This window comes from Tigriopus californicus, chromosome 7 (genome assembly GCF_007210705.1).
Source record: "Tigriopus californicus strain San Diego chromosome 7, Tcal_SD_v2.1, whole genome shotgun sequence".
Classification (NCBI taxonomy): Eukaryota; Metazoa; Arthropoda; class Copepoda; order Harpacticoida; family Harpacticidae; genus Tigriopus; species Tigriopus californicus.
Window position 1 is genome coordinate 972,021 of NC_081446.1, and position 21,184 is coordinate 993,204.

Here is a 21,184-nt window from a genome sequence, read left to right on the forward strand (position 1 = left end):
TGAAGTAGTCTAAATTCTTGAAAAGACGTGTTTCCTCCCATTCCATTCCTAAATTCAAGTGGTTGTTATAATTTTGTCAATGACAACCTTCCTGCCATGACACTTGCCCTTTATCTTCCATTGGTAGGGCGTTCACTGCCAAAGTGATTGTGTTTTTTTGTTTACTGACATTTTGTCCTTGAATTTGCATATTTGCAATGGGGAACTATGGAATATTTTTTTTCTCTGGACCTCATTATAAAAGCAAAGACCTACCTCACCAGGTTGGGACTTCCCTTGCACATCACTTGCATTAATCGATATGCTTTAAATACTCTAAAAACAACCACCAGCCACCTACCTGTGACCACTACTTATTAGCTTCAATGACATTTGCCTTTGGCGGGCCCTTGGTTTTAAAGAATCGACCTTTGTGTGGATTAGTCGTCAATTAAATAGCCCGTTTCATCCGGCGATATGAATTCTATGTGAATTTAAACACGAAAAAAACCAAACGATGTAGGTAGGAAATGGCATTCATTAGTTAGCTAACACAGGTTCAAAACACCAAATACTTGGATAGAACACAAAAGCGGTGGAACTTTTGAGTTGTAATCAAAACAACAGAGGAATTTTTTCAAAGAAATGTTTTAAGATTGCAACGATGAGCCAACAAAACACTATCATGACATCATATACGATGCATTCTTTCTTCAAACTTCGTTGGGTTACTCAAGAACTACTTGTGATAAGGTTTGTATTTTAAAGTGAAGATATTTTACAGGTATGCATTTTATCATCACAAATAAGTTTCCCGTTCATGTATAAATAGATCAGGGCCTTTACGAACGAAATCGAACCTTCGTGAATGCCGCAGTTGAACAAATGTTCAATTTGAAGCTCAACGAATTCGGCCAAAGCACCAAGTGTGCGTGTGTGCTTTTCGAAACCTTCAAATTACTTGGAGACAGGAGAATTAGAACGAATGGCAATACCTTGCAATATGAAATAGAAGAAGACGAAAAAACAGAGAAAATCGCCCGCGGAGCGTTTCCTTAACCTCAAGTCTGTTGTCTCAACATGACTTTTTTGGATTTTGACCCTTCGGGGCTTCTTTCACATGACTTTGTAGTGACAGATTTGGAGCTGAATGCTTCTCTGATCCAATTTTATGAGTTCAATCACCCAGGAAAAGCGCCGAAAAGTAAAGCTTTCACTTTTATTTTCATGCTCTCTTCCTTTAAAACACAATTCACGCATAAACAGGCGATTACGATTGGTTGTTTGGAAAATTATCAATTGGTCATGGATGCTTGTGGTGTTCCGTTCTGAAGTTGCCATTCATGGTATAGCCGCACCCATTCTTTTTTTCATTTTCTCAAGTGAATGATATGGCCAAGGCAAAAAAGAGAGCGCTCAAAAGATGTGTGAGCAACGAAAGAGCGAGGTCCAATGAAATATGATTAGTGAACTGTTTAGATGCACACACATGTTTTTCTCAATCAATTTGGTCTGATTTTGAGGGTATGGATATGTCCATTTGTCCTCATGGCTATTTCAAGTGGGAACAAAATCAATCTTATGAACGATCTCTCAATGTGGAGTACAAAACATGGCTTTCAGAGAAGGTGGGATACTTTCATTCCTCGAGTTTTGCCGAGATTAGTCAAAATATATCAAGTCAACCAATCCATTGACGCGAGACAAGTTTAACACCTCATAGATCATTGTAGCGTTTCCCTATTGTGCTTATTCCCGCTCACTAATAAAGAGGGCCTAGCCAATACCGTACCAGAGAGCTTGGAAACTGCCATTGGATGGATTATGATCCTCATACAAGATTCACCTCGGCCAAAGACGTGAAGTTATCCCCGACCGAGTTCACTACCTGAATCGACCCAGGCCAATGAGGCGTTCGTCAAGGCATCTCAAATCGAACCATCTACCTGAGGAGTGAAAAGAGCCTTTGGCTGCCTTGGTGAGAGACGGTGGGGCTTCTCCCAACAACTCTGACAACGAGGCACGCAGTCACGGATTCAACGCGACGAGAGCGGGAGTGGCAGGACGAACGGTGGGAGACGATCTGGGAGGAGAGTGAGGCCCGGGCCCTTTGCCAAGTCAACCCGGCCCTTAATCCGACTGCCTTTTCAGCCTGGCTATTTCATATGGCTTGTCAAACTTGTGAACATCAGCCAAGAGGCCAGAGAAGTATTTTCTTCCCAAAAACATCCACCAAGACATTGGCATGAGGTGGTACCAGAGGATTCAGTTGTGCGTTTGTTTGGCAACTCCATTAAAAGTGTCATGGTGGTCCTTCTAAGGTGTTTCATTGAACCCTTTCGGGGTCTTGCGTGGTGTTTTCATCAACGTCAGTGTGTCAAGAGTGAAACAGCTAGCTGGTTTCTTGGTTGGTAATGCTGCTCATCCGATCCGTCTTTTCTTGCCTACTGTTCCTCATGCCCAAGACAAGATGATACTATATAGTATACAAACCAACCACACAATTTCGAATCAAGTTGAATCGGTGTTTGTTTTCTACAAGATATCGAATCCTAATCAAATTTCTCAGTTATGCTTACGAAGTTTAAGCTGCGGTACAATTTGAAATTTACGAAATTTACAACCAACGCTCTGCTGTAAAAAAAAGCTGGGAAGCCGAGGAACGACAGGGAAGCTGCCAACCAAACTACATTAGCGCCTTTATTGCCTCATTTAAAAGAAAATTCTGTCTCGCTGAAAGAAGGATCATTCATAAATTGCTTATCAGTCGGTGCAACTTGAAATTTAAAACTACAATTCTGGAATGTTATCTCTCAAAATCTTATTGATTCACGCATTATCGAACGACATGTCGTTCCCTGCTCTTTCTCAGCTAATGCCTGTTCAGTAGTCCTTGTATACCTTGAAGAACAATTACCTGAGGTACAAAACCCAGCCAAAAGAGGACTTTATCGATTTTTCCAAGTCTGTCCCTCTCTCTTGGCCACAAAGGCAACGAACTAAGAGCAGCAGCATAAAAAAACGAAAGAGAGATCTTGCGTTCCAGGCTTTGGCATTGCACCCTGAAGTAAGTAGTAGAGAGCCACCAGTTTTTGGTGGTGGTGCTTTTTATGATGGATTGGGATCGGCCACAAAAGGCGTGAATCATCAAGAAATGTGCAATAGTATCAATCGCTCCCTGATCCAATTTCAACTCGAAGAAGCCACTTGAAGAGCAATTTCGCCTTTGCCTGTTCGCAGCCATGCATGGAATGTGTGAGTGTCTTTTCAAAGGAGTCTTCGGACGGTAACGAGATATCTGGCGTTCAAGTGTACAAAGAACTTTGTTGTGGAGAAGGACACTATCACAGAGCCCGTTGTAGTGCTTTAGCTTTGACTGCCAATAATGTTAATTGCCTTGTTCAGTCTGCACTAGTCACTACGCTCAGGTTATTGAAGTGTTTCGTTAGAGATTCTTGTGGGTTGGTGCTCTTCATCAGCATCATCAGTGGTTTCACCCACGCAAAGCCCATGTCAAATCGGGGGCAGAGTAACAGCATTACCAACCGCGATGAGATTTTCAGAGTATAAGCGTTGATTAGACGTTCATCCAAGTTTCGACGAGAAATCTCTGAGAAGCAATGTGATGTATTTTCGAATCAAGTATTGGAATAGGCAAGTTCCATCAAAGATTGGATCCTGATCCAAATAAGTTCTTCCTCATCGTGTTATCTGATAGTGCACGACGGCGCCTCTTATCTTCCTAAATACAACCAAGACTTGGACAGGTCAAACTTCGTTAAATAAGGAACCGTCGTTTGACTGGCAGAGACTGTGAAGGGGCCATAGTATGCACAATTTCAATGTGAACCCCCACTTGTCAGTCCGAGGAGGAGCTCATGCTGAAGATCATCATCCTCACCCATGGTTATTGGTGCCGTTGTTGTTACCGTCGTCGTTGTTGTTGAATCCCTCGAATCAACCTGTCTCGCTTGGTCTTAACCAACCTGTTGACTGCTTGGATTCCTCTGTCTTTAGCATTTCGTCGGCCGCTAAACTTTTGAGCTCGAATCCAGCTACCTCAAACTGCAATCACCTCGACTACCTTCTTGACTCCTACTCCTTGTCCTACTGTCCTTCGGATCTTGGAGGAGCCTGTGTTAGCCACCAATACCATCGCCAGTGCGATCAGCTAAGAAGTTTTGGCACCCTCTACAGCAACAGCATTCCTGGTTGGTCGATACTCGCAACCACTACCGCTACTACCACGGCCGCCACCACCACCACCACCACTAGGTCTGCCATCCCCACCGCCAAGGCAAACATCATCTTGTACACGGAGAAGAACGAAAAAGAACAAGTACGGCAAGTGCTGGAAGAGAACAAGAAGGACGAGGAGCAGCAGTATGCTCAAGCTACTACGTAGGAAGTCGTTTAGGAAGTCCAAGGATTTCAAAATTGTTAACGGCGGCAGCAGTCATTCTGCATTTTCGGGCACCAGTTCAGGGAAGAATCAGCGAGACCAGTCCAATCATCACAATTTCCAAAATGACAATGGACTAGCAGAAGACGGAGGACATTATCGAAGTACTTCCAATTCTCAATACAGTTTCAACAGCTGGGATCGAAGAAGCCAGGCCAGTGGGCCTTATCGATACTCGTCCATCTCTACCCACACTGTGGGAATAGAGTCTCCTCCTGAAATCCTCCAATACGCGAGGCCACCTGAGAACCTTACCAGTCCCCTCCGTGAATCCTCGGGAGTGCTCCAAGATAGCTTAGTGCCAAGTCCTGGGCTTCAAAAGAAGATTCAGGAGGAATCCCAACAGTTCTACGAAAGTGAAGTGAGTCGGAGGCGTGGTTCACCCACCTCCAATTCTGTCCACCGCACTCCGGGTAAGAAGAGTGCCAGTGGGGGAGGCGTGATATCGGCTTTGCGTCAGAGCTTTCGACGAAAAAGTACTAGCGCCCGACTCCAACGACAACAAATCAAAGAGCAACGGAAAACCTCTGCCTCACAATACTCATCCAGTGTGCCAAGATCCGTCTCGCACCAACATACTCCAGTGTCTCGAAAGGTTTCAGGGGACTCGACCCGCTCCAGTGCCTTCAGCATTAACACCGCAGCCTCAAAAAGAAGTGGTTCTGTGGTCTCAATTAAATCTGGTCAGCCCGGAGGGGGTCACTCAATTTCCAGGAACCTCTTGCCTGGACGTGCAGTGGACCCAATCCGACCGGTAGTTGTTGTGCCCCCGTTCCAACAACAGTTGTTGGAACACCCAATTCTTCCCAGTAACGGGAAAATAAGCCCAAGCCCTCTCGAGAAGCCCGACTCTTCAGTAGAATCCAACATGGCTACAGCTGTTACTCCCACATCGCGAAGGAATCATGCCTCCAATGATATGGAACGCTCCCTTTTGACAACCACGCCCTCTAGGCAGCAAAGATGTCTTCCCCAAACGCCAAGCCAACCGTCTAGAACGGGCTTGACTCCAACGACAAGCTCTCATAGCTACTCCAGAGAAAGTAGTAAATCTACGGCTGTAGTGACCCCAAATTCAGTGATTGCTCCTGCAAATGGCACGTCCAGTACTTCATGTCCTAGACCTGCTCAGAGGCATTCGTTACGAAACAAGGTAAGCATATTTGTGCTTTTTGATCGAGGCCTCCATGTATGAGTTCCCATTCAATGCTGAGCTACCAACCATACAAATTGTGAAACTGGTTCGTTTGAAGTTTGTACACATGTCCGACATTGACCAGCTGACGACTGAGAATGCGATGCGGCATCACTTCGCCATGGAGTTTATAATCTTTCCTCGAATCAATGTTGTCAAAGTGAAATGTTTCCAAGGTCATTTGCTAAGCGAGGAGAATGGGGCGTTTGGTCGTCGCATGAATGGCGAATGCCTCAGAGAAGAATTATTGTTTAACAAGTTCGGAAAAGATCTCGATTCCAAATTGGATTTTAAAATACCTTGGGAGTTCAGATTATTTTGCCTATAAGTTGAATCTTTCGTTCCATCTACCGGCGTGCATTAGTGAAATTTATGCATAGCATCGATACCCCATAGTTAGAAGTGGAAGCTTCTAATTTCAAAATTTAAGCTAAAATGCTAGAGAGGGCTCCCTTGTGAAATAATTGAAATGAAGAGAAGGAACTATTCTCTTAAGAAAGAGACATACCTTTCTTCTGTCCTTAGTTCGTAAGGTCAATAAGCATCAGATATTTTGAATTTGAATTAGACCAAATTTCGATGATTATGATTACGTATAGGAAAAGGGGTCTTTTTTGCCGTATGATTGATCCACTGATAAATGGTCGTTGTATTGAATCGAATGCATTCGCATAGTTTTACGAGGCATATTCATGATTCCTCATGTTAGTTGTTCGAAAAATGCATATCCTGTGTGCTTATGCTACTAAAAAGTGTAAAATTCCACATGAACCTGTTCTTTTGTGTAGGTTCATTTTTTATTCTGCATCAACTTTAGCATGTCAATAGCGTTACAATTAAAATGGCCTCATTGATGTGGTTCATGTTCAATGTCCATTAGGTGTTCATAGGAAATTGAAGCAATTACAACTTGATCACTGTTGAACAATGACGTGAATTTATTCATCATTGAATCAAGTTCCCTCGTGAAGGAAACAAGTCGAACATTTATTTTGAAGAACGGCCAAATCTAGATTTCCAGGAAGAGATTAGCACCAGCTCCCCCAATGACGAGAGCTCATCTCAAATGCTTGGAGGACGAATTGGAGGGAGTGCTTGTGCCTCCGATATGGAGGACTTTGAAGCGCTCTATCCTAACAGAGTAATGCCTCATTTGATTCTTCAATCCCCTCTTTGAAGATCCTCGGCAAGGCTTAGGATCCAAATTATGACATTCTTTGTACTGAATTCAAGTGACGTTCATGCTAGTTAGCGCAAGTAATTGAGTAAGGACAGCATACAACGACTTGATATTTGTCTGCTAATACTACCCAAATATTTGAGAGAGTACGAATGGTGTCTACAAAATGAGCCTTCGTCATCTTGGAAAGTTCTTCAGACATGTTGGCAGAGGACTGACACAGAATGAGTGCAGTCGTTCCTTTAGACAAAGCGGGAGCTTTTTGTGCATTCATCGGCTATCTTATGGTACATGTGGCTGATACGTTGTGTGTTTGGTGGAGTTTGATGAGGGCAAGGTCAAATGAAGATCGAGTACAAGCAAAAAGCAAAGATCGAATTGGAAAATGCCCTCAAAAGAACCCTACAAAGAGGGAAAAAGGCTATTAGAAATGCAGGTCGTGATTCCTCCATCGTCAACCACTAATTACCTCAAGCCGTTTCTAGAAGAAACGTTCGTCCATCAGATCTTTGCTCTGTCTCAAGAAACCCATGATGAAGTTGGGAGCTGGGGAATAATTGGCTGATCACGAGCCTCAGATTCTGGGTATTCATTCGCTTGAGATTTGTGCGTTTGTTATGATTGATTTTAGTCCTGGCACAAGGATAGGTTGATTGTTCTAACAGGCAGACAACCTTGACTCGGGTCTTCCATTTTACGTTGTTGGTCAAGGTTCGGCCTTGATCCCTGGCACTTGTTTTGAAAACAACATATACACTCAATTAGTATTAGCCTCTCAACGAACGTAGAATAATTGTCAAGTGGTCCTCGAAATTCTTGGTTATTTTAGAGGTCAAACATACACTCTATGTGCCGTGTACACGCTCTTTGCATCAAAGAGAGAGTGAAGGGACTCTGGTTCGTTTTGATGAGTTTCGGGATTTTCCATGCATTAATTTGTAAGAACTTGCCTTGTTTGAATTTGGAAATAGCATTTCCACGAATAACTTGTCCAATTACGAAGTCTATCCAATTTGATTGTATGTAAAAGTTTTGAGAAAATGTGCCGCCTATTAATGTAGGGGCGATCATGAATGACCTTATTATTCCATACGGCCATCCGCTCATTTTTAGGAAGGATTCAGATGCCAACAAACCCATCCAAGTGAAGCTCTGTCTTCTTTTGTCGTGACATTGATGTGAGATTGAGGACAAGGGAAGCAAGCGACTTTGGGGATGTCCTTGAGGTTTTCCTCATTCCTCTCGATATTTCGATGTCGTTTGATGGTTCTTAGTGGGTCATGGGGATTTGTTAGAAAGCCACTGAGGTTGGCCATTTCGTGCTCCCGAATAATTCAGGCATCAAAATTATCCGTGAACTGACCTTTTCAGGCCTGGGTTCTTCAAGCTTTCTATGGATGAATGAAACCCATCAACGTGCTCTCAAACAATGGCTTCGTCTGATAGCTCATTGGTTCTTTCAGAATGAACACGGATAGTTACCATTGTGGGCAAAAAGGCCGTTTTATTAGAATGTTGAGCCTGAGAAGTGAGTAACCTCGTTGTGTCCTTCCTTTGGTAAGGCCATTCGCCAGCGCATCATCCTTGCAGTCTTTCTCTGTTCCTTCCGTCCGTCCTTCTTTCCTTCCTTCCTTCCTTCCTTCCTTGGTCCTCTCCTCCCTTCCTTCCATCGACCGTCCGTCCCTCCTTCCCTTTGGTCTTTTCACCGTGGTTCTGAAGGAGCCTGGCTAACATGGTCTTTGTCAAGGCTACTAGGACCCTCTTCTTCCAGTTTGGTTCTCCTGTGCGCGACCTTCCCTTTTCTTCAAAGCCAACACTCCAGACTTTGAGACCACAAGTACAACTAACTCCTGGAGGAACATTTCTTGCTGGCCTTCAAGTCTACAGTACTGAGGGTAGAGTATGCTGGTTTTGTCCTAGTATTGCTGGATGGGAAAAAGGAAAAAGCGAGAGCGAGTGGGTTGAGCTGGCAAGGGCGGAAGCGGGGAAAAACCGGCCTTACAACCTTGGGATCTGGTAGTCTTCTTCGTTGCTCACACGGCGGCTGGTCGCCTCATCTTGAGAGGACGGAGAAGGGATCAGGGGACTCTTGTAACAACTGGCCGTGTTGGATGGAACTGGTCTTCTCGTCTCTCAAAGCAATCCGGGAGAAGAACATTTTTGTATCTCCAAGTGGGAGGAAGTTCTTCTCCGGGAGACGGTTCATTGAGGAGTAATTGATTCTACCAACGCTGGCTTTGACGTCTCTTGCATTCCAGTTCGTCACATCAGAATCGCAAAATCAGAAACCAGAGTGCTTTCCAGCTCCCGGAGAGAGTGTCAGTTCAATTTGAATCGAACAAAGCCCACCACCACTTTTACTTCCACTACAACCCTTAACTGCCGCTTTACACCTCAAATCGATAGGAGCTGGAAACAAGATCAACATTTATTTTAGGCATGCCCTCTCTGCCTATTTCGAGCTGTTCGTATGGGAAAAAGCAGTGCTAGTTACGACTTACTCACCTGTTGTTTAGAGGCTTATCAGACACAACTTGTTATCGCTTTGCACCCTCACTTCCGAGCAGTGTCCATCAGATCCCTATGTGTTTGTGAAGTGCTTTTTTCGATCATCTAGTTTGTCAAGGCATACAAATTTGTGCGTGGCCTAAAAGAGGTGTGCCAATGTCCCGACATCACCAGGACCGACCTTTCCGAGTGTCGAATGTACTTGCTAGCTCTTGTCAGTCTTGCAGCTCAATCGCAAGCTCAAACGGCTCGAAGTAGTGGTTGTGCTAATCACCATAGCTCAGATTACACTCACTTTCACTCTTGTAATAAAATTCATAACAGGAAGATAGGCAACAGTATTCAAACAAAAAATTACGGCCCCAATAGTATTGTAAACGGCCCGCTCAGTCTGCCGGGAGTCCCGTATGATCTGACAAGCTCTGGGTCGTCGCGCATAACCAGTATGGTGAACAATAATCCAAGGCGAGCCAAACTTCGAGGAAAGGTGGGTTGAATAAATTTGATCCTTTAACAGGTTGACTTCATTGTGGGTCTAAGCTCGAGGTCGGAGTTTGACGAAAACTTTGGCCTTTTATACATCTCCCACTTGTATTGAAGGTCGTATGGAGGTAGCCAGATCCCAGGCCATTAACGTTCAATGAAAGAGAGTTTATGTCAGCTTTCGCTCTGTCTTTCCTTCTCTTTGTATGGAAATAGGGTACGAAGCGGAGAGCTATATTTGGTGCCACAAATGTAAAATTTGGTGCATGGTCGAGTAAGGAAAGACCATCAGCGAACAGCCATCCTCGTGCTTCCATAGGTTATCGAAAAGTAGCTTGGAAAGTCTAATAGTTGTTGTACATGGATGGCTCCTTTTGAATTTGGCTGTGCTCACATAGAGGGCGAAATCCGATAGTTCCGTCCATTAGGAATCAGGGAGGCCTACCCTAGAACTTTGTTCCAAAATTTAGAGGAAGTCTTTCCTCACTTGAATGTGCACGGGCCTCGTTGTGGCGTCAGTTCCATTTGAGCGTGGCCTCAGCTCTTTGAAGTGATCTAAATTGGACCGTGAGATGTTGGTTTCTCTTCAGAGAGAATGAGGGACTTTCATATTGCTTTGATCCTTAGGTGTATGGTATCAATGCCAAAACACATTCGGTAACCTGGCTCCAATTGTAATAGCAATAATATGGCACTGTATATCATGTCCTCGGTTTTTGTATCTTTCAGGTATGTCCGTCATGTTATTTCAGAACTTTTGGCCCTTGGGCAGGAAGGAAATAGGAGGAAACAGATGTACTTGAGTCTGCGGAAAGATGTGTGGGTAGTGGTGTCCGAAAGCAAAATCCCAAGAATCCCCTCTTCAACATGTCTTCAGGATTTGTGAGATACGCTAAGTTAAAGTAGAAAAGTGGGTTGGCTCCCTTTGCCATTCTTTCAAGCTCAATTCGCTCCCAAACTGGACCTGATTTTGTGACGAGGGTTGAAAGGAAACTTTTCTAGTATTCTTCACCATTACGGTCACTTTAATGGCAGCTTTTATCTTCTTGTACAAAAAGAAAATCTAAAATAGCCAAAAGGATGAGACAAAAATTACCTCCCTCGTGAACAAGGTAGAATTTGGAACCTGGCGATTCTCTTGGGGGAGCTAAAATAAGGAAACTTTGCTTTTTAATTTATCCTCAATTGCCCGTGGAGCAGGCAAACAGGCCTAGCAAGAAGCGTACGCCAAGTTAAGTCGGCTCTTCAGATCAAACAGGGAAATTCTTTGGATAACAACATGCCTTCGATTGTACGTACAGTGTGTACCCACTGTGCGCTTCGAGAGAAAGCAAGGTGCTCAAATTCGACCTCGAGAAAGCACCTTGGGCTCTTCAATCTCTTGCTCAGGGTTGTCATTATAGCTATGTGCTCCCAATGCAGTTGCCAGAACACAATGATGACGTCAGGTTGAACTCCCTGGACAGAAACAGCGAAGGAAATGTTTTGACTAAGCAAGATATCACCATATCTCGTTTGTACTTCTGACGTTCAAATCCTGACCCGACCCAGGCTACGCTCAGTTCTCAAGTGTTCATCTGAAAGCTAGAATTTCAACACCAACCCGAGCGAAGATATCTTTTAGTGCTGGGGCAAGTCCTTTAATTTTTTGACTTTTTGCAGGACTCGCCGAGTCTAGACTCGAGTCTTTCACTACAGTCATTTTAAACAAAAATTCTAAGGCAAGAAAAAGAATCGAGTGCACTCGTGCTCGAGTCCGGACTCGCCTCAGCACTAATATTTTTCCAAGTATGTACGTAGGTTTGGAAAACTTCCACTAGGTGGAGTCAATGTCTAGGGCGTCTAGGGTCTCTGTTCAAGGAAGAGAAACGAGGATTTCCAGACGCTGTTTATGTGATACTCTCACCAAGAGCCGGCTGTGTTCAACTCGGTCCGGAAGAATTTAATAGTTGTTCACATGGACTATTTCTCTCACATTTAAATACCAACAACAACAGCCATTGAAAGTTTCCTAACCTACAGCGGGTCTGCCCTGGTTTTCTATACCTGGCCAGTAGTAGTTCAAGTAGTAGGAGCTCAACTTGTAGAACAAAGGATGCACACCACTGGAATGAGTCATCTAATTGCCATACTTTAATCCTCGATGGTTGAGAGTCAGTTTCCGTGTGTGGTGCTTCCAATGGCGGAGGTTTTGGTCGTGGTTGTCATGCCGGTTTTTTTTTTCATTTCGTTTCCTGCGCGGTACGGCAATTCTTTTCTGTGTGGAGAAGAGCTGAATCTCGTCATGCAAACGCATGATGATGGATGAAGAGCCACTACCAACACGAGTATTATTATCTTCGTCATCATCTTCACCACCATCATCATCATCTCTGTCAGCCTCGGTAGATTTTCGCTGGATTAGAGTTGGATCTGAAAATCGAGATCTTGATTTGGACACCACACGCCTTGTGAATGCAAACGGGGTTACAAACTGTACCCCGTAAATCGTTGGAAAATGATAACTACAGAGGCGTTCAAGCGGATAATGAGATTCAAGCTATTATCCAGAGCGCCTTTTTCATGACATCTCCACCTTGCTGGCCACGCCCAAGTGAATTTGTTGGGCATTTATTTTCAATTTTAAATGCAAACAAATGCCAATGCTTTGTCAGGGAATAATTGCCCCGATTGTGTGAGGATCTCTCTCGTAATCGTGAATCTACTGAGCAATTAATCAAAAGAGGAGCTGAGATGCCTCTTTCGCTACAGAGAGAGAGAACGGAGTTCTGCTTCCATATGGCCTTAGTTCAATGGGGTTCATTGTTCGCAGTTCCCTTTTTGCTCGAGATTCAGCCGAGTTTCCTTCAATGCCTCCAAGGCATGCTAAAGCACTATTATCTTCCGGAGTGACGAATAGAGTTTCTAAAGTTTTCCTTTTTCACTTGACGACCAAATCCAAGTTCGGTGTTGTAATTTCAACCCACTGTCGAAAATGCCTCTTTTTTTTTCTTTCACGAGATTTGTTTAGCCTGTAAATCCGGCTGCAGCGCTCAAGTTCCAATCTGTGTATCAATCATAGGCCTTCTCCATTTATTGCGGTTTATGGATCAACGTACCTTGCCGCCGTAACCCAATCAAGCATGAGGTTATTTTTGTCAGTGGTTTCAGCTTGAGAAATGATCAATGTGTACCCTACCTGGGAACCGAAAACCTAGCAATCTTGTCGTATTTGTGGCGGGAGTCTGAGCTCTCAAACGCCTCTTCCGTGCACTCGATTGCATTGAAGAGTGGTGGATCTGTGGGCTCACTCCGGAAAGGAGTACAGTATTCCCCCGTCGTAGTATAGAGTAGTAGTACACTAGTACACTTGAGAGAGGTATTGCGAGAACTGCACTCACCGATGACTCATACCCAGCTGAGGGAGTTGGACGAGCGAGGGAAATCATGGCCTTTCTTGTCGCACGGATCATATTATCCGCACATTCAAGTGCCACTTGAACAAGTAGGCCTGACGACATTAATAAAAGGCAGAAAGACGTATGAGAATACGTAATCCTCTCCTAACTGTTTGCTCTTTATTCAAACATGGCGAGTGGAGATCACGGAAAGAGCTGCTGATTAACTAGTGGAAGCTCTGGGAGAGCGAAGGTGAATTGAGTAAATTAGCAATTTTTAGAATAAAGAGCATTGGGAAAGAGAAAAAAAAAGGAGAGGGAAAGAGAGAGGCTTCCCAGAATGAACACAATCAAATGTGTGTGGACTGGGGAAAAGACGACAATGAGGCTTTGAAATCTGCAGCCATTTCGAAACGTGCTGGTGTTCACGACCAAGCTTTGTTACCAAATCAATCCTAGAGGTAGGTAGGTAGGTAGGTAGGTAGGTAGGTAGGTGTCTTTGTACGAAGAGAACGAAATTGCACCGAGGGATGATGACATGGAAACAGTATTCACTCTGCTCTTATTTGGTTCAATATCCCGGTGACATGCCGCAAAAAAAGCCGACAAGAACTCATGTTTTAGATCAGAGTGCAATGTTTATGGACGTTAGACGAGCCCAATACGTACCTGACTGCCAAAGAGCAGAGTCGCTCGTTTTCCGGTATCCTTGGCTTTTCGGAAGAGTGAAATCGACGCCTCGGCTTGAAAAAAAGGATGCTGCTCCAGTTTCAAATTGCGATGTGGCTTGTCGAGCTCGCACCCAAAAGGTTAACCCAAGTCAGTACCGCAATAATTTGGTGGCTTATTTTAGGTCAATGTCTATACAGGGTTGAACCTCGCACGAGGAGGAAACTTGGATAATGAAGCCATACGTGCCTCAACGGCTTCCATTCTCAAGCGTGTAGTAAGTAGGACGACCAATAAATTAGGTTGCATAATGGAACGGCAATAAGACACAGTTTTCGATTCTGTCTTACTTCTAGCCAACTTGAAATGCCTCGTTTTGTACTTGGCACCGGAGTGATCGCTGAGAGTCCTGGAGGTCTCTTTTTTCAGTTTGATGGCTGGGGGCAATTGATGGGTGTGTAGAAAGCGGGCAATGACATAGATTCCTAGGGGCTGAAAGTAAAAAAATCCAAAGACAAGATTGGCGTCTGGAAATTATGAGGGAATGAGCCGATATGTGGATGATGATGATGATGGTTTGGTGTTGGACCGGCGGTCAGGCTCTGCCAAGCATGCCAATTTCACCTCAGAATCGTGGATTTTTGTAGCTGGCTATGAACAAACGGAACCGTGTTGGATGGCATGCTAATGATTTGAGACAAGATCAGCCGTCTTGCTGGGGAGGAGCACAGTTAGTTAACGCTCTATTCCTATACACACAGAAAGATGTGTGCCTGTTTAATTTAGTGCCCAGTTCAGAATCACTACCAGTAACACCATCACCGCTACCAACCACCACGATGATGTAGATGATGATGATCATGATGATGAGCCCGAATCATTGGAGCGTAATCTTGAGCAAAACACATGCACCCAACGGGGCCCTGATCTCTCCAGGGTTGCGAGGACCGCTTCTATCTACGTACTGTACATCTCCGTCCATCGACGGAGCTTGAAAGCAGCTTGGACTCAGGCTGTGGATCTTGGTCATTGCTTAATGCCTTGGAGGTTTTTCCTTTTTTTTTTCTTTTGATAAACTGTCAAATTTCACGTGACAGTAGAGCACGCATGTGGTTCACATTCTTCGTTCTGGCAGCCCTGCGCTCTCTTTTCCAACCAAGTTTCCTCCGGAGATTCGAACGCCGCTCTCTGTTTGTACGTACGTAGGTACGTTTATCGAGCAGACTCTACCTACAGCACAGCCATAGATCCACCATCCATGATGGCCAATGAAGCTGGTTCGAACTTGAAAGGGGAGTCTTAGTACAGGCACCTAATACTACCACTTCCACTACTTGAGTCCATCCACCTACTAGGAAAGAGACCTAGTGAAGGTAGAACGAGAGGTGTCTTCCGAGCTAGTAGAGCTCACGCACTCAAGCCAATGCCCGAGTGAGTGAGTGAGTAAGTGGTGTACTACCATCCACTGGGTTGGGAAGAACCTCCTCGGGAGTCGGTTAACAGTGCTTGGTTGTTGTCAGGTTGGCTTTGATCCAAAAAGACACGGAAAAAAAACTTCCCAATACCAAAGTCTTTCAACGTTGCTCGAATGTCGAGCTGATTCCGGTGAAGTTGTGAAGTGGGCCAATAGTAGTATGTGAAGTGGTCCAATTCGGATTGTTCCCTAGCACAGACGAGAATCTCATTGAACTGTCAATCGGTATGGTTCGTGGAACAATGTGGATGGACAATATCCTACCTGGGCAAAGAGGTCATAGTAGTAGTAGTGGAGGAGCCTCGGATGCCGTCAGTGGAGGATCCACGTCGCCTCCGAGGTCGCTCCCACCTTACCACGCCCCGCCAGCTCCGCCCTCGTACAATCATCATCGATATGGACAGAGTTCGTCCTACAATAATCCATGGTTGATAAGGGTAAGCTGTCGTTGTCATTGGTTTGGACAGCCAACTAAAATGCATTGCCAATTCGAACCCGTTGAAGCGCGAAATATTCAGTTCATTCCGAAGTTCGATTTTGAGGATCTAGAGCTCTGAAGGCATGGCCGAACTTTTTTTTCCCCCGGTGTGAAGTTGAAAGAATAAATTAACCCACTATGAGGCACTGAACTGAAAAATGACGACAGTGGTGGTGGATAAAATCGAGTTGAGACCCGCCCACGCTTGGAAATGCCTCGTGTTTTTCGAGCAAGTGTTTCAATCAAGGTATCGAAGCCAGATCTTGGAGTTGTTGGCAGGTGGCTAATCTTCATGCATGCAATCAGCCATTCACGACTGAGGTTGTGGCACATCTTTGAACCTCAGGAAGCCTCTGGCTGGGTGGGGGGGGGGGAGGGGGGGGGGGGGGGGGGGGGGGGGGGGGGGGGGGGGGGGTGGGGGGGGGGGGGGGGGGGGGGGGGGGGGGGGGGGGGGGGGGGGGGGGGGGGGGGAAGGAGGGGGCGCGTTTGGGGGCGCTCCTCAAAAATTCCCACAATCTGTATTAGAAACAGATCTGAGGAGAGAGTTGATTGATAAGGTCAAATTCGTCGTAATTTGGGAGGAAGGCCCGGTGCTCTTTTTCAACCGAGAGTGTGTTTTTCAGAGACAATGCACAAAAGCCTTTGTTTTGCATGGAAGTCTCTCGATATGTTTATTGTGGGCGATTTTCAATATGGACAAAGTCCAAGCCAAAGAATCAATTGAAATGTCGCCTTCGCTGTGCCATTTCACTTTCATAGCATGAGCTCACTCCTCTTTCTTTCTTTCTTTCTTTCTCTCTTTCACACACACAAAAGGGGCCGCTGAAGGGATGTCCAAAGACGAAATTTACATCTGAAAGGGATGCTAGATTCGTTCATTGTAAATCAATTTCTCCCTTCTGACTCGGTTACTCCTTCATCTTGGAGCTTAGACGAGAAATCCGACCGAAATACTCGCGAGGCCAAAGAGTTTGAGGTGGAGGGTGCCACTGTCGCCAATTGAGATCCTTTTGAAGGACCTTTTTGATATGACTGAGGAGGATGGGAATGCAACGCTTTAGCAAACTTCCCTCGGTGATTTATCATTCTGAAGGAAGGAAAGAAAGAACGAAGGAGAAAAAGATTCATTCCCCTGCCCTTGATGCCATTTTCATTCTCGTCTCTAAGATTTGATGATTTGACGGCTTATTCTTCATCTCTTTTCCACCCTGGCTTGGATCTAATCGCAGAGAAGCATACATGTGACAGTTTGATTGCTGATCCAAATTCTGGAACATGGCAACGTCTAGACATTCCAGACTTTGAAAAACCTTATGCCTCGTTCACCTTCAGGCTCATTTCCTTAGTGAGGGCCTGCTTGTAATGCTTCGACTGCTATTCTCTCGCTCATGTTATTAGTACTAATGATGAGAGCAACAATGATAATGGTTAAGATGACGAGGCAAGGCGTCTATAAATAGACACACGCATCCTCACACTTACATATAAGATCAAGGGAACCCCGCCGCTGGATCCTGGGTTGGATAATCATGGTAATGACAAGAAAAGCTGGGCCTTTTATTAGGATTGCACTCTTGCCAGAGATTGATATTGATTATGACCTATATTAGCTCACTTACACTGTCAATGTTCTTGTCGGAGGAAATTGTTTTCCCAACCAAGGCCAGATTTCGAGAGGAACCTGTCTATTTGTTTGATTTCTGATTGTCATGTGCAGGATATGAACCAAATTACTCAGACTGGCAAAAACAAACCCCTGAAGGAGCCCCCTGGTTCTCCTAAGTCAAAGGTCAAAGGCAATAATGATTCCGAGAGAAACGTCACTGACGAAACTAATTCGGCGTTTAAATCGCAGTTTGTATCTGCTTTTTTCGTCTCCCATCAATCAAGACTCGAGTAGTGCAGAGCACACAAACCGGGTTCGTTGGCGGCCTTGATTTCTCAAAAGAGTCAGATTCAACAGGTGAATTGAAACGCGACACCAAAATCGTGGAAAGTGTGGTGAAAAGTAGAGACTTGGATGCATCGCCAATTAATATTGAAGCCATGTAACCAACTCACTCGAGCGGATCTTTCCCAAAAACACCCGAGAGCAATGAACGGCGTTGTTGGTTTCTGTCATAAAAGAGGGGCTTGTCGTCGTGACCAATCGGCAATTGTGGGTGTTCATTTATGAATCTGTCGCGCTTGAACGAAATCACACCACATTGACTTATCAACCAGTCCATAAAAAAGAAGGTGCCACAGTGCTCCTCGATTTGGTTCCACTTATCAGTTGGGTCCAAATGTCTCCAATTGTAGAGCGAAATCCGTCACATCCGATGAAGCCTCTTTATATCCAATATTTGGCAAGCTGACTCGGCCGGCGCCTGGACGATTATTTATCATGGAATGCAGGTCCACCTTTTCTGTGGCGACAGTCTACAAAACTTTTGTGATTGTCTTCCTTGTTTGGTCATGTTTCATTTTTCTGTCCACGTTTACGACAACCAGGGACTAGAATGAAACACAGTGCACTTACACACACACACACATTTAGCCGTGTGGCCTCCCACACTCGCCAAATCCTCCATCATCCAGAGACCTTGGCGTGGAAGAATTATTCTCTGGGAATTAAATACTCCTGAATGTCACTGAATCTGAGAGTCAAGCAAGAAGTTTGACAGAAAGAAATGAGAACAAGAGTATCTCGGATGTCCCAAAAAACAAGAACTGGATGGATGAACGAGCATATCTGCATTTTTGAGAGATAAATGCTGGCTCATGAAAATGTCCGCATTTATGGTGATGTCGAGAACACTCCTCCCACTTTGTGTGGCTATTGCATGCAAGGTGAATGTGTTAAGTGTCTTCATGCAAGTTTATTCGCAGAGAGCCAATTGTCCTTTAGTCAAATTCAGCAGGACTGCAACGTTAGTAGCTCTTTTTAATATGATTTGACTTTTAAGGGGACATTTTAGTTTGGTCAATGTTGGCTGGCATCTTGGTTGTTCATGTTCTCAAAGTTGATTGTTTCCGCGTGAATGATTTACCTGGAGAAATAATGAGAGATTGAAATAACTGGCCACCATCGTAGTCCGTACTCTAATGGAGGTGCCGATGGTTTTTGGCCTATCGTTTATGGTCTCCTTCTCAATCAGGAAGAGAAAGAGAAAACGATAACCATATTTGTCCATTAAGAGACATCACTTATCGCTGTATTGTAAGTGAAAAATTATCGAAACTGAAGGTTTCGTCATAAAGAGGAAAATGATTTGGCATACTAATGGTAACCCAGAAGGAAAAAACCATGGTAGCATTAATCCTTAAAGAAAAAAGTGATCACGAGACAGAAAATTTCAAATATGAGAATTGTTTTCCCCGTGCGACTCTGCAATTTTTATCAAATTGATCGAACATAATAAGTCGGTTGTTGCACGTTAATGTGGAGCCTCAATATTAATGAAGTTCCATGCCATTTTTCAGGGTGGCGACATGAGTTCAGCCCGTATTTCGTCACGCCGTGCTGGCGAGGAGCCGCATATTGGTAAATATCGCCTTCTCAAAACCATTGGAAAGGGGAATTTTGCCAAAGTCAAATTGGCCAAACACATCCCCACCGGAAAAGAAGTGGCTATCAAGATCATTGACAAGACCCAACTTAATCCCGGCAGCTTACAGAAGGTAAGGCATAAGGGTAAAAAAAAAATCCCAGACCATTGATAACGATCGGGGACCTCATGAAGACATTACTTTTTTCACTTCCAGCTGTTTCGTGAAGTCCGCATAATGAAAACGCTTGACCATCCCAACATTGTGAAGCTGTTCCAAGTGATTGAGACCGAAAAGACTTTGTATTTGGTGATGGAGTACGCCAGTGGAGGCGAGGTCTTTGATTACCTCGTCCTTCATGGCCGAATGAAGGAAAAAGAGGCCAGAGCCAAATTCAGACAGGTGAGAAGAACGTACTTGTTACATCCAAAGGATACATTCATCATGGTATACAGTGCTCCGCAAAAAGCATGATGGTGCGGGTGAAAGTTTGGACTTCAGAGCAAATCTCAGTTCTAATTGTCACTCCACGTGCTTCCCAATATACGCACACCATGGCGAATGAAGCTAACCAATGCTCGTTGAGTTCGTTTCCCTTTTTCTTTTTTCGTTTTTTTCGCTGGCTAAAAGTTCTGACTGATTTTCGTGGTGTGTGTCTCGTTTCAGATTGTATCGGCCGTGCAGTATTGTCATCAGAAGAAAATCATCCATAGAGATTTGAAAGCAGAAAATCTCCTCTTGGACAGTGAAATGAACATCAAGATTGCGGACTTCGGATTCAGCAACGAATTCCAGCCTGGAAGCAAATTGGACACGTTCTGCGGTAGTCCTCCCTATGCAGCCCCCGAGTTGTTCCAAGGTATGGCAATCCTGGCCTGGTCGTCTGCGGCATGTTCTTTGGTGCTCACGAATTGACTTTTGAATCGTCCTTTTTGCAGGGAAAAAGTACGATGGTCCCGAGGTGGACGTTTGGTCATTAGGTGTGATACTCTACACGCTAGTCAGCGGTTCGTTACCCTTCGATGGGTCAACCCTCCGGGAGCTCCGGGAACGGGTTCTCCGGGGAAAATATCGCATCCCCTTCTACATGTCAACCGACTGCGAGAACTTGCTCAAGAAATTCTTAGTCCTCAACCCAGCGAGGCGAGCCTCTCTCGAGGTTGGTCCACAATGGGTACTTTAATCCGGGTCGAGACTCAGCTCAAAGTCATGTTCTTGTTCTTGTTCGCCATTCCAGACCATCATGAAGGACAAATGGATGAACATGGGCTACGAAGAAGAGGAACTCCTTCCGTTCAAGGAGCCCATCTTGGACATTAGTGACACAAAACGAATCGACATGCTCGTGACCATGGGCTACAATCGGAAAGAGGTGGAGGAATCGCTTCGAACGCACAAATTCGATGACTCGTACGCCAGTTATCTACTCTTGGGACGACGTTCCACAGACGTAAGTACTCGCTTCTCTTGGAGGAACAACTGCAATCAAAATCGTTCCCAAAAGTAAGCGGTTTGGGTCTGATTGGCCAACAGCAACAAGAGTCAGTCAGTCCTCTTACCAATGTCCGTGTGTCCTTTGCGCAGTGCTCGTATCACACCAGGATTAGACTCCTGTGGGAGAGTAGCGACTCGATCGGCTCGTACATTTGTCTTGTCTCATGAGAGCTCATCGACCGCGAACAATAATGGTTGTAGGTGCCCGTACCTTGTTACAAATGGGGCGGCTTTGGTAAGTCTCAATCGGTTTGGATTAGTTGCCATGCGTTTTACAACGATATACATAAAAACATTGTATCCTTCATCAATGTGTCATTCATTCTGATCACTGCGTTCCAAACCACGTTAAGA

The 21,184-nt window shown here is 44.7% G+C and overlaps 1 protein-coding gene across 12 annotated transcripts in view; it reads left to right on the top strand.

Moving 5' to 3' along the window:
* Positions 1–21,184, top strand: part of LOC131883549 (MAP/microtubule affinity-regulating kinase 3-like) — a 31,466-nt gene that overhangs the window by 3,297 nt on the left and 6,985 nt on the right. For 6 of the 12 annotated variants that reach the window (XM_059231041.1, XM_059231042.1, XM_059231045.1 and 3 more), the window contains exons 1-6: positions 3,543–5,594; positions 19,271–19,468; positions 19,553–19,738; positions 20,003–20,195; positions 20,275–20,495; positions 20,574–20,786. In XM_059231041.1, the coding sequence (XP_059087024.1) occupies positions 4,365–5,594; positions 19,271–19,468; positions 19,553–19,738; positions 20,003–20,195; positions 20,275–20,495; positions 20,574–20,786 (2,241 nt within the window). In that variant the 5' untranslated portion in view covers positions 3,543–4,364. Of the gene's footprint in view, positions 1–3,346; positions 5,595–9,420; positions 9,812–15,273; positions 15,765–19,270; positions 19,469–19,552; positions 19,739–20,002; positions 20,196–20,274; positions 20,496–20,573; positions 20,787–21,184 lie in introns of those variants that run through there. The other 6 variants (XM_059231039.1, XM_059231046.1, XM_059231048.1 and 3 more) reach the window with 6 other exon arrangements.